This window comes from Argiope bruennichi, chromosome 1 (assembly GCF_947563725.1).
Source record: "Argiope bruennichi chromosome 1, qqArgBrue1.1, whole genome shotgun sequence".
NCBI lineage: Eukaryota > Metazoa > Arthropoda > Arachnida > Araneae > Araneidae > Argiope > Argiope bruennichi.
This window is the reverse complement of record NC_079151.1, coordinates 131,717,609-131,731,680: the sequence shown is the minus strand read 5'-3', so window position 1 is coordinate 131,731,680 and position 14,072 is coordinate 131,717,609. Positions and strand designations below refer to the sequence as shown.

Below are 14,072 nucleotides of genomic sequence, written 5' to 3'. Positions count from 1 at the left end.
ATAAGAGAAAAAATTGCAGGATTGTAACTAAAAATATGATGATCATGGAGTATTTTAAAACTCAGCACGCAGGAAGACGAAACTGTGTCATACTGCAGCTGTACAAATGCAAACAAGTGGGAATGACATCCAAATATCAATTTAAAAAGCTTTGATATTCAACAAGTGAATAAAGATATCAAAATATTCTCTTTGCAAACGATTACTCGAAACTTAACTATTCATAAAAGATAAAAATGTAAAAAAAAAAAAATCGCAGTTTTAGTCGATTTTTCATATTTTTATCCTCTATCGTATCCTTAATCCGAATTGGAAAAGAATCATCAAGAAGAAAAGCCAAACACATTGGCTCCTGAAACCAAAAATATTTTGTTTGTTAATATTTAATAATGTTATATTTAAAGTTTTGTTAAATTATAGAATTTTTTTTTCTATATTTATAAAAAATATTTTTATATTATTATTAGTTTATTTTTTCTATACATAAAACTGAAAATCTGCTTGTGTGAATCTAATACAGTTCCATACCCCTGGACAGAATCGAACAAAATTTGGCATATATGTTCTTTGCCATATGAATGATTAATTGAGTTATGAAAAAAAAATGTGAAATGGAGTAGAGTTATTTTCTTTATTTAGTCATAACTTCAAAACATATCGTATAGAAATAAAATTTATGTTACTGAAATTAATATATATATGTATATTCCCACCAATTTAAAAAATTGACTCTTCAATGATAGGAAGTTCATTTTTGTACGATTATTTCTGTAATTTTAATCCATTTTATCAAATTAATTAGAATATACAGTTATAGCAATGCCTTACCTTCTGCAGAAATATTAAATCTACTGTACTGTTTAGTTACGGCTATGACTTGCACGTTTTTGCCAATATTAAATTTTATTTCTTCTGACATATTAACTTTTGCTTTTATTTCTTATAATCTTTTAATATACAAACTCAATAATTTATCTTTAAATACTATCGTTTAAATGTATTGCAACTTTTCTACTGTTTGTCTTAATTTTGTATCATATTTTAGCCTCTTCAAATTTTTGTGTCTCTTTTGGCATACCATTTGTCTTTTTCGTGGGTTTTTTTTTTTTTTTTTTAACTTGAATTGAATAAACAAGTTTTTATTTCCCTCGCTAAATGAGTCAGTTTTTACTGAATCATTATTTACTTTATCGCACCCACCCCATCCTTTTTTTTTTTTTTTTTTTTTTACTTCGAAGTATCTAGAATTCATGCATTTCTCTTCTTTCTGTTAAAAATTACTATTATATTGTCACAGCTCAAAGCTCAAACCACAGGATTGCGGATATTTGATTAAGTTTTAAAGATTTAAAAATCATTCTTCGATGATTCGATGTGGATGTAGGTCACAAAATCTGAACGAAATCAAATTATTTTCCTAATATGTAAATAAATGAACATACGAGAAATATTTTCAAAAAATATAGTTATTTCCAAGTACTTTGGCATTATGTTGCGGGTGTGTGATATCTTGCTTCATGAAAATTAACTTATTTGAATTTTGTAATCATTGATTATATGTTTTAAGTAGTTGTTAATATAGAGATCTACGTGTATTATTACATCAAATATTAAATCGAAGAAGTATTATATATTTAAAACAAAAGAACCTTTTAGACTATCTTCTTTAAAAATTGTTATTCTCTTAAGCTAAAATTTAATATCTTAAAGCTGCCAGTATCAAAGAGACAAAGATTCATTATTACGAAATTGGCAATGCATTTTTTTCAAATTTCTCATTTACTTCTTCGTCACTGCAAGCGGCATCTTTCTACAACGAGGTCATATTAAAATTCGTACTCTGCAAAAATAAATGTTTCAACAATGATGGCAATTATGTTGAAAAATAACAATAGCATTGTATTTCTTATGCAATAAAAGTGTTTTCCTAATAATCGTTTCCTTTTTTTTAAGTGCTTAATGGAACTTAAGTTGCTAGATAACCTCTGAATCAGCATACAACAAATTCATTAATTTGTTTTTATTACATAGCAAAGCCTATTCACAAATTTTTTTAAAAGAGGCATGTGAGAACAGAAGTGATCATATTATTGAGGGATCACATGATAGATGGCATTGCTAATCCTAATCTAACAGGATAATAATAATTGAAAAAATATTAGTATAAGAAAACAAAGTAAACAAAATAAAATATAACAAAAATAAAATTTTTTGGTAACACTCTTTTAAATGTTTAAAAATAAAATTTCCATTCTATTTCTTTAATAATAAAACTGAATGTGTACATATTCATGCACATACATACTGTACAGATTCTACAGGACAGACTATAATAGCTACTGCTACAAAACTTGGAACATATTTAATTTAGAAAATGAGAATATACACATCGAAGCACATAAAAAAAATTTTTATCAGAATTTTAGTTATTTAAAAATTAAGCAACATTTTGATGCCTTTCCATCATAATTTCAGAAATTTACATAAAACAAAATAATTATCATACCTTAAAATTAAAAAAAAAATTATCAACTGACATCAATTTAGTTCCAATACCTTTTACATTTTATTTTTCATTAATTTCTCAAAATATTTTAAGCATATCTATTCACTGTAGTAATGTAGCTTTTTATTACAAATATTTCATCTAAGATTTTCCTTCTATTGTTGATAATGGAAGAAATATCTTGGATGCATATTTTATGCCAAAATGAAAAGATTCCATTTAAAGTTTACTTTAAATACACTTTTTGAAGTTTTTTGTGCATAAATTAAAATTTAACTTCATAAATAAGCAATGATGAATGTTTTTAAAGCGTATACATATTTAAACACTGTGGTTCTTTAAAAGTAATAGAATTTATAATTGTATTAGAAGTCTTACCACTTGAAAATTACTTTCATATTATAGTGCATTGAGTTTTTTTTTTAATTGATTAAGAGAATTTTTTATTGGATAATCTTTTGTGTTTCTATACAAATTATTGAAAATATATAGAGTACAGTTAAGACTTAAATGTTGTATAGTTTTTACTTGCTACCCTTATATTTTAGAATTTTAAAAACTTTATTTTATTAAGAAAGGCCTTCTAATAATTAAAATTTATAAATTTTCATTTTTCAAATATAAATTCTAATTTTAGGTAAGATTACAGAAAATTAGGGAAGTGCATTGTACAATGAATAGAAAAGTGAAAGACTTCTAGAATAGTACATGTTTATCAAAATTTGAAAAATATTTTGCCGAAGAAATCATTAAGAACCAGCTACAGAAATTTCAGCAACCATTAAATCTGGCTGTCAACATTTTTAATGGTCAACTTGGTATCCAAAGACAAGTAGTATAAAATACAATGGAAAAAAATCAAAGCTAAAATAAAAACAAATTTATTTGCTTATAAAAAAATATTTTTAAAAGAATAAATAAAAGCTATCCTTTTTTGTTTTAAAGCAGTTTTACATATTTGTATCACACATAGCAAAAGTAAAACTCTCAATGCCTTGTCCACATACAAGTAAAGTCCAAATTTTAGTGATTCTGTAATAGAAAGGGTTAGTATTATTAAATTATGGTTAAAAAAAGACATGAACTAATTTAAAATAATATACAAAAGACTATAATTTTTTAAATACAATTTCAAGACATTTCATATATTATTTCAATTACTATTACTAGTAATATTAATCAGCTTATTATACATTCCATTATTCAAATTGATTTCTCTAATTTAAAATATTTATTTGAAAACTCATAAATATCCAATATTTCAAACCTTATTTGAGGCTTTAAAATTACTGACCAGTATCTCCCAACCATCTCTTTTATTAATAATATTCAGTGTGTTGGTTTCCGTAAGACAAATAGTTGGATCTAGAATTTTGAAACTAAGTGCAAACAAACTTTAGGAAAACTTTAAAATTTTGGAAAACATCTTTCAAAATTTGACGTTTTTCATCCATAACAAATTGAGATAAAATTATAGTTCAGAAAAAATTTACACCATTTGAAATTTCCAACAAAATTATCGTTTCTTTAGTACCAATTTAGATACATAATTTTTTCTTCCATTTTAAGTCTTTGAAAATACCTAAAAATTTTATCCTGTCATTTTTAATAGCCCAGATATAAAACATTTTTTTTTTTCGGCAGAAGTACGAAAAGCCTGATGAATAATAAATAAAATTCATAAATAAAAATTTAAAAAAAGATTAACAATATTAAATATAAGAAAATTACAATTCAAAGTAAACATTTTTATGAATAAAAATAGATTCTAAAGAGTTTTTCGTTCAAATTTTGGTCCACAGATTTATTGCAAGGAGACTATTCATTTAAGCATCACAAATGTTGAGTTATCTGTCAGTATGTTTTAAATAAAGGAGTGATAATAATTAATTTAAACTTCATCGTTTATGACGAGTGATTTGCTGAAGGAGAAGAAAGGGAGTATACACCGTTCATTATAGCCTGAAGAATCCATCGTAAAGTTGCTGAAATACTAGGAAAGCAAGACAAAATCCTTTTTAATAAGTTAGTTTAAGTTTTTTGCCATGAAAAGAATATTTTGTTGCTAAGAAATCAGCACTAGAATTCTTCATATAATCTTGATAAATCAATAAAATAAGCGCTCCCCCTTCTTTTTTTTCCCCTCTTGATTGTGTCAAATACACACATATCACACCATCTATATTTCATCAGAAATACTATTTAAATAGATGTCTTTAGTCTATTAAATCGTTCATCAAACGAATGAATATTATTAAGATATTTATAAATATTAATAGTATTTTAGAGATTTTGGGTATTCACACAATAATTATAATAACATATTGAACCCTCAAATAAAATTCAACATCAGCAAGACGATTAACTGTACTGGAATTGACTGATTTAACCGCTTCAGATGATCGCCTTAAAAATAATAATAATCCTGCCTCAATTGCTAGACACAGAAATACACATTTAGATTTCACATTCGATGGCGACATAGATCAAAAGAGCAAAGATATTTTTTTATCTTCGCCTTGCGATACAGATTACGGCAGACGATTATACATCTATATACTTATAATAAAGCTCAATGTGTGTGTGTGTGTTGGCGCTCTACAGGCCAGGTCATTTAACATACAGCTATGAAATTTGGTACATGTATAGCTTAGAGGTCTGGAATGTGCACCTGGGGTCCCTTTTTTGAAATTTTAATTAGAATTTTAATTATTAATTAAAAACTAACTTTCCCGCCAAAAAAATCTTCCATTTTCCCCACAATGAGTAAGGCTTCAGTTTTTTTTCTCCCAACAGTAATGAGGCTAGGGTTAACATTTTTCGGCGGATTATTTCAAACGATTCTGTTTATTTTCTTAATGTTTTATGCATTTAAAATTAAACATTGTTAATTAATCCATGTTTCAGATTCATTCTGAAGTACTTTTGAATTAAAATAACACAGAATAAAGGAAATTAAAAATGTATAATCTGCATAGCGTTACCCCAACTGGCGTAGAAAAATTTACGCATTTGCGTTACCGTAACTGGCGAAGAAAATTCACGCATGCGCATTGTGTTCTGATTGTTGCCATGACAACCATTATCAACGGATGATTTAAATTATTTTTAGGTTAGTTGCATGCTTTTTTAAGTGAATTGTGTTTAAGTTAGTTATATATTTTTTGTATATGCTTATAGTTTTAAGTACATCGTTTTTTAAGTAGTTTTTTTAACCTGTTTTCAATGATTTAAATTATTTTTAGGTTAATTGCATGCTTTTGTAATTAAATTGTATTTATGTTAGTTATATACTTTTTTGTATATGCTTATAGTTTTAAGTACATCGTTTTTTAAGTAGTTTTTTTTAACCTGTTTTCGACCGATTATTTTAAACGATTCATTTTATTTTCTTAATGTTTGATGCATTTAAAATGAAACATTGTTAATGAATCGATCTGTTCATGATGAATCTGAGAAATTTTTGTTGACAAATTCTTGAGATATTACATAAATTAAGAAAGATATTCTTTAGTGCCCATAAAGTTTAAACGCTCAGTGACTTTATTATCAGTAATCATAGTATTAAAAAAATGCTTTGTTTCAGTAAAAAATATTATTATATTGATTGCAGATTCATCATTTACACTTTAATTTAAAGCATAATTTCTACGAGGGGTAACAGAAAATTAGAGATATACATATCACGCTATGACTGAAGGCCTTTATAATATTATGAGTGAATTATATGACTATCAAAATTTGAAGTTTTAAAATATTTTGCTGAAGAATCTATTAAAGTTGGAATTGCGTAAAATATTTAATGGTACGACCGGAGTTTAACCCCCTGCTTGGCGCTATTTTTAAAAATCGCCAACAACGGCCTTGCGAAATGTTCAAAATCAATGGAGCAGATGTTCAATTATAGTGCATAATAAAGATTGCCAGCTTTGGCGCGTTATCGCAACTTGGCGAAGAAGGGGGTTAAACTCCGATTCAACCTATTTAATTATTAAAATTTAAACGAACATTAAGATTGGCGAACCGGCTGGTAGCCAAAGGCGGCTAGTATTGAATAAAAACATTATTTTAATATCAAATTCAAAGCACAGTTTAAATTAAAAAGTTCCAATTAGCCAACTGAGACCGTAAATAGAATTCTTTGAATAATTTTTAGGAAATGGAAAATATCTGGTCAAGTTTTCAGATTCTGAAGACGAAGCATTGATGACGATTTGTTTTCTGGCATCAAAAATATTAAATAAGCATTTCCCTTCAAGGGGTTTTCCAAAATTGGGGTCCAGAACATCATCAATAACTCCATATTATGTAATTTTTTTGTTAGTAGCAGGGTTAACATTTTGATTGTGTCCATAGCTTGTAAAGATTCTATATAACTTCATTATTTTCGACCTAACGTTTACTATCAGAAAATTCGCGAAGATTTTCTTACTTTGGTGCATTAAATGGCAGATATGCAATCTATTGCTATAAATTACTTTTTTTAACTGAAAATTAAGGATTATATACTTTAAACATTTTTAGTTGATTTTTTAGGTGCCATAAATAATTAATTATTTCCCATTTAATTACTTGCCCTTACAATCATCATTCGCCGATTAACTGCATTAATAATATGAAGTAGTGAATGAAAATTCCAGAGAACTGATAGATATTTTAAAAAATCAACATATTTTTGAACCTGGGAGTAAAAAGTCTAGGCGAATGAAGCAGAATCGACATATTAGAACAACTAACATAGTTTTGCAATTTAGCAGACGCAATAAGGTTTATTTTTATTTTTTATTTTTTTTCAGACGAAAGAAGTTTTTTTTTCTTTCTTCCTTTTTTTTTTTTTTTTTTGGTAAATAAATAATTTTAACAAAATGTCAGCAATTTCACAAAACAAATTATTTGAAAAAAAATTTCAGTACCCCCACTCTTTTTTTTCGTTTCCATTTTTAAAAAAAATATTGTAATTAATTTATCCCAATGTCAATGATATATAGATTAAAACACGTTCTATTATCCATTCAAATATTGCCACCTGATGATCCAAAACAGTATATGTATGATGCATCTATTGAAGCTCCCTTTCAATATCGTCCCTGTTGCTAGTTCACAGATTAGTATTGCTCATGTGTAATGAGATGAAATCCAAACAGTCATTTGCTGATCTTCTTCTTCCAATTCTTTCATACTGTTCTGTACTGTTTTTCTCTATATTTACATTGTTCCTTGACCTATTATACTATACTTATACTATTATACATAGATATATATATATGAAAAATATTTCAAAAATTTTGAAGGAAAAGAGATAGTACTTTTCTTAAGCATGCAATTAAAAATTTTCTCAACTCTGATCACAATGCAAGTTAATAACTATCATGGATCTTTCTAGAAGTTAAATCAACATCTCCAGCTCAGCTAGGATCCGAAATGATGTTTTTTAAACCAGATATTTGAAATAAATAGAATATTACAATCATTATAATTTATTAACTAAATTAAAATCATACTTTAATTTTATATTCATAAATAAAACATAAGCACAAAAGGGACTTTTTAAAATAAAGATAATATAATTTATCAAAGAGTGATAATCATTTTTATAAGTAAAAGAAAGTTATGTAAAAGTATGTTTGGCATTGTTTACCGAGCTTTAATTAATAAGTTATAATCAAAATGTAATGATACCAACAATTTAGTTTCCAAATATTATTTCTGTAATTTGAATAATTTTGAAAAGAAAATCTAATCAATAACTCTTATTTAACATGATGCAGTATTTGTATATAATGTAGATCTGATTTTAGTAATTTAAGCCAGTACAGACATATGCATTGTTATATCAGATGAATACTGAAAATCGAACCTATAGTATTTCTGCTCAAAGCTACTTATTTTACATTAAAAATTTCTCACAGAAAAAGTGTTAAACTTACTTATTTTGCCATGCTTCTAAATGAGCTATATCAGGAATAAGAGATATTTTTGAAATTGCGAGATCAATTGCTAGATCACCTTCTATAAGTTTCCAAGTCCAAACATTTATCCTCTGATCAATTGATGCAGTTACAATTGTTTCCCTATTGAGTATTTTGAGACCTGAAAAATTATAAGAAAATTTCCTTCAAAAACTGAAATTTAAAACATTCATTATACATCAACAACTGTTAAATTAGAGTAGACATTGCTAAGGCTACCTTACATTCATATAATTTGATGTTAACTCTCTACGTTATTATTGCCTTTTTTAAAAAGTAATTAATCTTTATAAATTCACTACTATAGCAATATTTGTAAATAATCACTACTATAGCAGAAATTTTATGTATATACCTAAATTCTGAATGACTTTTAATTAAAACTGCTTCATTAGGACATGAAGTGCAGTGAATTATTTACTGGCATCCGCATACAATTTATCAGAAAGCTAAGTTAGTCAGTGACTGATTTGATATACTTTAACAACAACAAGAAAAAAATTAATAAAAACTTTATGAAAAAAAAACAACTAAACTTCATAAAAATCAGCTTAGAATTTATAAAAGATACTGGTTACAATTATAGTTAACATTGGATAAAGATAAAAAGAAGTAGACTTGATAAAGAGTTGAGTTTGCTTGCGTTTTACGGCGCAAAAGCCATTTTTGACTAAATTGCACCACACCCATGTTATTAAAATAAAATAAAATAATAAAATCGAAATGTAAGATGTCAATGAAATGCAAGTGTCTAAAAGTATAAAAAGGTAGCAGTCATGAAATAAGCGTACCAATAATGTACAATATGGCATAGTACTAAAAAGCATGGCTAATGTTTATATATGATTATTAAAATTAGTATTTTTTAAACAATTAAAAAGATTAGCAAGAGATGTTTTGGAAAGTAACTCAAGCAAATCAAGGTGAGATTTCTGAAAAAAATGTGAGACATTGTGAAGTAGACTATGGACATTCTAGAAGAATGTATAAAACAGACAGAGATCTGTTACAAATTGAGCAAAATGGATTTGGTGCCCCCATCAACAAATGTTGGTGAATGAATAGAGTATGACCAATCTAGTTATAATGGTGTCCAATTTTCTGCTCAGTAACGTGAAACAGAGATTGATTATTGGTTTAATTGCATGAAGCTTATTACAAATCTGTGCATCCCAATAAGTTTTTCCATAAGTTGGAAATGGAAAATGTGATATACATATTTCTTGCAATCCAGTAGAGGATCTGCCAAGTGGAGTTCATCTGTGTTGGCAAGAAAGTAGAAACCAATTTAGCTGCCATATCAGCCTTTTCATTTCCCGAAATTCCCTCATGTGCATGCACCCAACATAAAATAATTTGAAAGCCTTTCCAAATAAGTTTGACGTACAAGTCTAAAATACTGAAAAGCAAGAAATGGCTGTGAGCATGTAAAGATGATAGAAATCCCCAGCGCCCAATGAATTGGAATATATATTATGCAGCTATCTGCAAAACAATCTGAAATAAATGATAAAGCTTTTAAAATAGCAGATATTTCTGCTGTAAAAAAGGAACAAAGTGAATGAATTCTATAAACTATTGTAGAATTTGGAATAATACAAGCATAAGAAGTATAATCGAAATCTCTGGAATCATCTGTAAAAATTGGTTCAAACTTATGGTATTTTTGACGGTAATTAGCAAAAATTTGCTGCTAAATTACATTTGCAGTCCTTTGCTTGAAAAAATGTTGAAAGATATTCAAGCATCGGATACTATGAAATTTCTCGGGTGGTAAAGAAATCATTGCTGAGAAATTATGTGCACTTTTCCTAAATGTAGTTCTGAAACTAAACGAATTATTCTCTCATAGAGCGAGGGTATTAATGAAGGTAAAGAGCTCGAAAGAAGCGGCAAAAACTAGTTTTGATTAAAATTATAGGTATTTTTCCGTTAGCCGGGAGAAAATGTCGCCAATTGTGAACTAAACGCGAATTTGGCGTATGAAATTTGGCGGAATTCTATATTATTTGGCGATTTTTCGCTTGCGCCCTGCTAACGAATTGTGAGCCAAATGCGAATTTGGCGATTTTTCGCTTGCGCAAGGCTAACGGAAAAGTACCAAATTATAAATAGAATGACCAGATATTTATAAAATTTTAAAATAATAAAGGGGAAACAATAGTTTCCGTCTGACATACAGAGTAGACTCCTTACATTATATACACAAACTTTGTACAGGATAAAGAAATAGATAGGAAAGAAAAAATAATGTTCCAATATTTGATATTAAAAAACCAGTCCAGAATATACAGTAAATATCTTCTCCCCTCTCTTTAATAAAATTTCAGTGTAAGAATTTTGCTTATGAATTACAATTAACTAAATTCTAATTCTATATTATTTGACATTATTAAATACAATTACAGTTTTCACTCTTATTTTCATTACTTTCAAAAATGAAATAACATATTTTTTTAATATTAGACAAATAAATATATGCTGGATTTAAAATTAACAAATAACACATTAAAAACATTATTACATTTATTAGATCATTTCATACCTGTTATTTCTGATGCATGTGCAGATTTTATTTGAGCTCTGCTAAGTTCTGTACACTTTATGTCCTCAGATGAAAGTCTCTCAAATTGTACTATAGATAAAGAAAGAGCATTATCATCCCCAGCTGTACCAATTAACCAGTTTGTATCTAAAAATAGATAAAATCACATTATTAATTTTTATGTAAAAAACTCAACAGAAATTATATGTTTATTTTTTTTATTTTCATGGATTCTATGAAAGGCATTCTCACAAAAATAAATTATTTCCATGTTTAAAATACGAAAATAATGAATGCTATTTTAAATTCAATTGCAATTATAACAATCTTTTTAGAGACAATTAATATATTATGTGCATTTATAAACTAAAAGAAATAAATTACAAATGAAAAACAACAAAAAAGGAAATGGGGAAAAAACAACAATTATAATCTTCAAGATTACAAATCTTTAACTCAATTTAAATTTGATAATTCAGTTTTGATTATTTCCAAGGTTAAGTTTAATCTTTTATCTACGATGCCAGAGAGTAAATTTAGATAAAAAATATGTTAAAATTCAGACTATAACTTAAAATCAGAAAGGGAGTTGGGGGGGGGCTGCATTTAACTCAATTTATTCAGTATAATGACAGAATAATATTAGATTTATAGAAAAATTAATAAAATGTAATCAATTAGTAACTAAAATTAATTAATCAGATATTACATTATTAATCTTAATTAATTCATTAATTTGATCTGTGGTTTATGTTTTTGATAGAGAAATTCACAAGCTTCTTTTTTTTCCTTTCTGAAGGATTAAATTTAAATAGCTACTCAAATTCACAGATTATTTTAAAACCTTTTAAGTGGATATGTATAAATCATCATCATCATCATTATTTTTTTTTGGGGGGGGGGGTACAGCAAAGCATGAAGAAATTCCAAATATGCACAGTATTTTCATTGATATTTATGATTATGTGAACCAATAGACTTCCATTTCCTCGTTATTCAATATTTCTGCAATTAAGTAGTTTGCTCACGTAAATGAAATATAAGAAATTATTTCTTGAGATTTTTTTTTCTTTCTCAAAATTTTGTATTTTGATCTAATTTAAATATGAACTATTCTATGTTACAAGATGAACAAGGTCATAAATAAGCTCCTTTCCTTAAACAAAATAATAATTCATTTAAGAGCAAATTATTAAATTTTATAATTAAATTACTCAATTTTCACTGTTTTAAGCAAAAACATCAATTTGTATAATATCTTATAATCTGAATTTTAGTAATATTACAACCAGTATTCAATGTCTATAGAATTTCTTATAATCACTATTTATTCTTTTAATCATTTATTAATCCAATAGAATTCTTATAATTTAAATTGATTAAATCTTTGAGTGCAGAAATAAAAATATATTTGCAGGAGGAATAAAATTAATAGAAAAAGAACGATGAGAAACTTGCTGTGATCCCCATTTTCTCCCCAATAAAACTAAGCTTACAACAGAACAAACATAAATAAGAATTGACTAATGATTGGGTATTTAAATAAACATTATTATAAATAAAAAGCATGTTATCGGTAAACAGATTTAATTTTTCTATGTTAAGCTATTCATAAAATGTTGCTTTTCTTCAAAGATTGTAACCATTGATCCCAACAAAAGAAAAATAGAATAAGGTGGAAGACACAGAATTATGAAAGTTGAAGAAAGAATAATAGTAATCAACTTTGGTATTACCAAAACGGTTCAAATGAATGCATATGAGTTGCACTCCAGTGCAAATTAAATGGAAGCAAAGTTTAAAAACATTACAAATTAAATTAAAATGCCAGATTTTCATGGAAAGTGACATCTTTTACTCACAATAAAAATTACACTGAGCAAAAACGCACATTTATTAGGCTATAAAGTTAGGAGGCAATTTCAATAAAGAGTGGTGAAATAAAGTATTCGATTTAATTGCAAGAATATAAAATCCTCAGAAAAAAATTGAAAATAATTTGCATTATTTCTATTAAATTAAAATTATAATTAGGAGTCGCATCATTCATAAAATGTGGATGAATTATTATAAGTAATGAGGATACAAATCCTAAAAAAATATCAAATGGAAATAAATAAATGAATTTTTACCATTGATAGCTTTGACATCAAGAGCATTTATTCCAGATTGGTGAGATTTCATCCGCAAATCAGGCATAACAACTTGAGGTAAAATGTTGCTTTGCATGGAGTTCTTATACCTGCAGAGCTTTTGATTAAAAACTTTGATATATCCATCAGTTGCTCCAGTTACAAAGAATATATTCTTGTTTGAATCATTTGTAAGTAAAATTTGGGACAAACTTAAGATGCAATGCTCTCCATGATGTAAATTAAAGCATAAGGATAATTTTCTTGAGTAGATATCAAATGTATAGATCCTAGAAATACATTATAAAATTAAGTTTAAACTGAAAATGAAATGAAGGAATTTAGAAAAGAAAAATAAAAAAATCAACTAAAAAGACTAAAAGATTGAAAGACATAATCAAAGCAATTTTTGAAATTGAAACTGAGATGCATTATCTCAGTTTCTCTGATTTTTTTAAACAATTAAAAAAGATTAAATATTGATCTCATGAGGTAAGCACTTTAATAAAATAAAGTGATATATTTATTTCACTGTGATGCCTATAAGAATGAAACTAAATACATCAGAGAAAATAAAATGCACTTAAAAAAAATGTCAGAAATTCTGTAAGGCATTCTTCAACTCCTTTGCTTTTTTAATTGATAAATAAGACAATTTAAATATAAAAACAACAAATTATAGGACATATTCAATAATTTCAATCTGCTGCAGACAAAGTAAAATAATGAGAAATAACTAAAAATAAACATTTATTTAAAATATAATTTCTTTAAACAGTTTTTCTTCTGGCATAAAATGAATTCATTATTTACACTTTAAACAAAGAATAATAATAAATTTTAAAAATTTGCACAATTAAAATAAAAGCAAAAAATATAATTCCAATTTAAAAAATTCAGTTAAAATATATGCTTTATCA

General features: G+C 26.5%; 1 protein-coding gene across 2 annotated transcripts in view; it reads right to left on the bottom strand.

Annotated features, from left to right (window-relative positions):
• Positions 1-3,371: 3,371 nt before the first annotated feature.
• LOC129964199 (WD repeat-containing protein 6-like) overlaps positions 3,372-14,072 on the bottom strand; it is a 35,138-nt gene continuing 24,437 nt past the window's right edge. The window contains exons 21-24 of one of the 2 annotated variants that reach the window (XM_056078929.1): positions 13,153-13,442; positions 11,021-11,110; positions 8,434-8,596; positions 3,372-3,538 (exon numbers count right to left, since the gene is read on the bottom strand). In XM_056078929.1, coding sequence (XP_055934904.1) covers positions 3,457-3,538; positions 8,434-8,596; positions 11,021-11,110; positions 13,153-13,442 — 625 coding nt within the window. In that variant the 3' untranslated portion in view covers positions 3,372-3,456. Of the gene's footprint in view, positions 3,539-8,433; positions 8,597-11,020; positions 11,168-13,152; positions 13,443-14,072 lie in introns of both variants that reach the window. The other variant, XM_056078922.1, reaches the window with a different exon arrangement.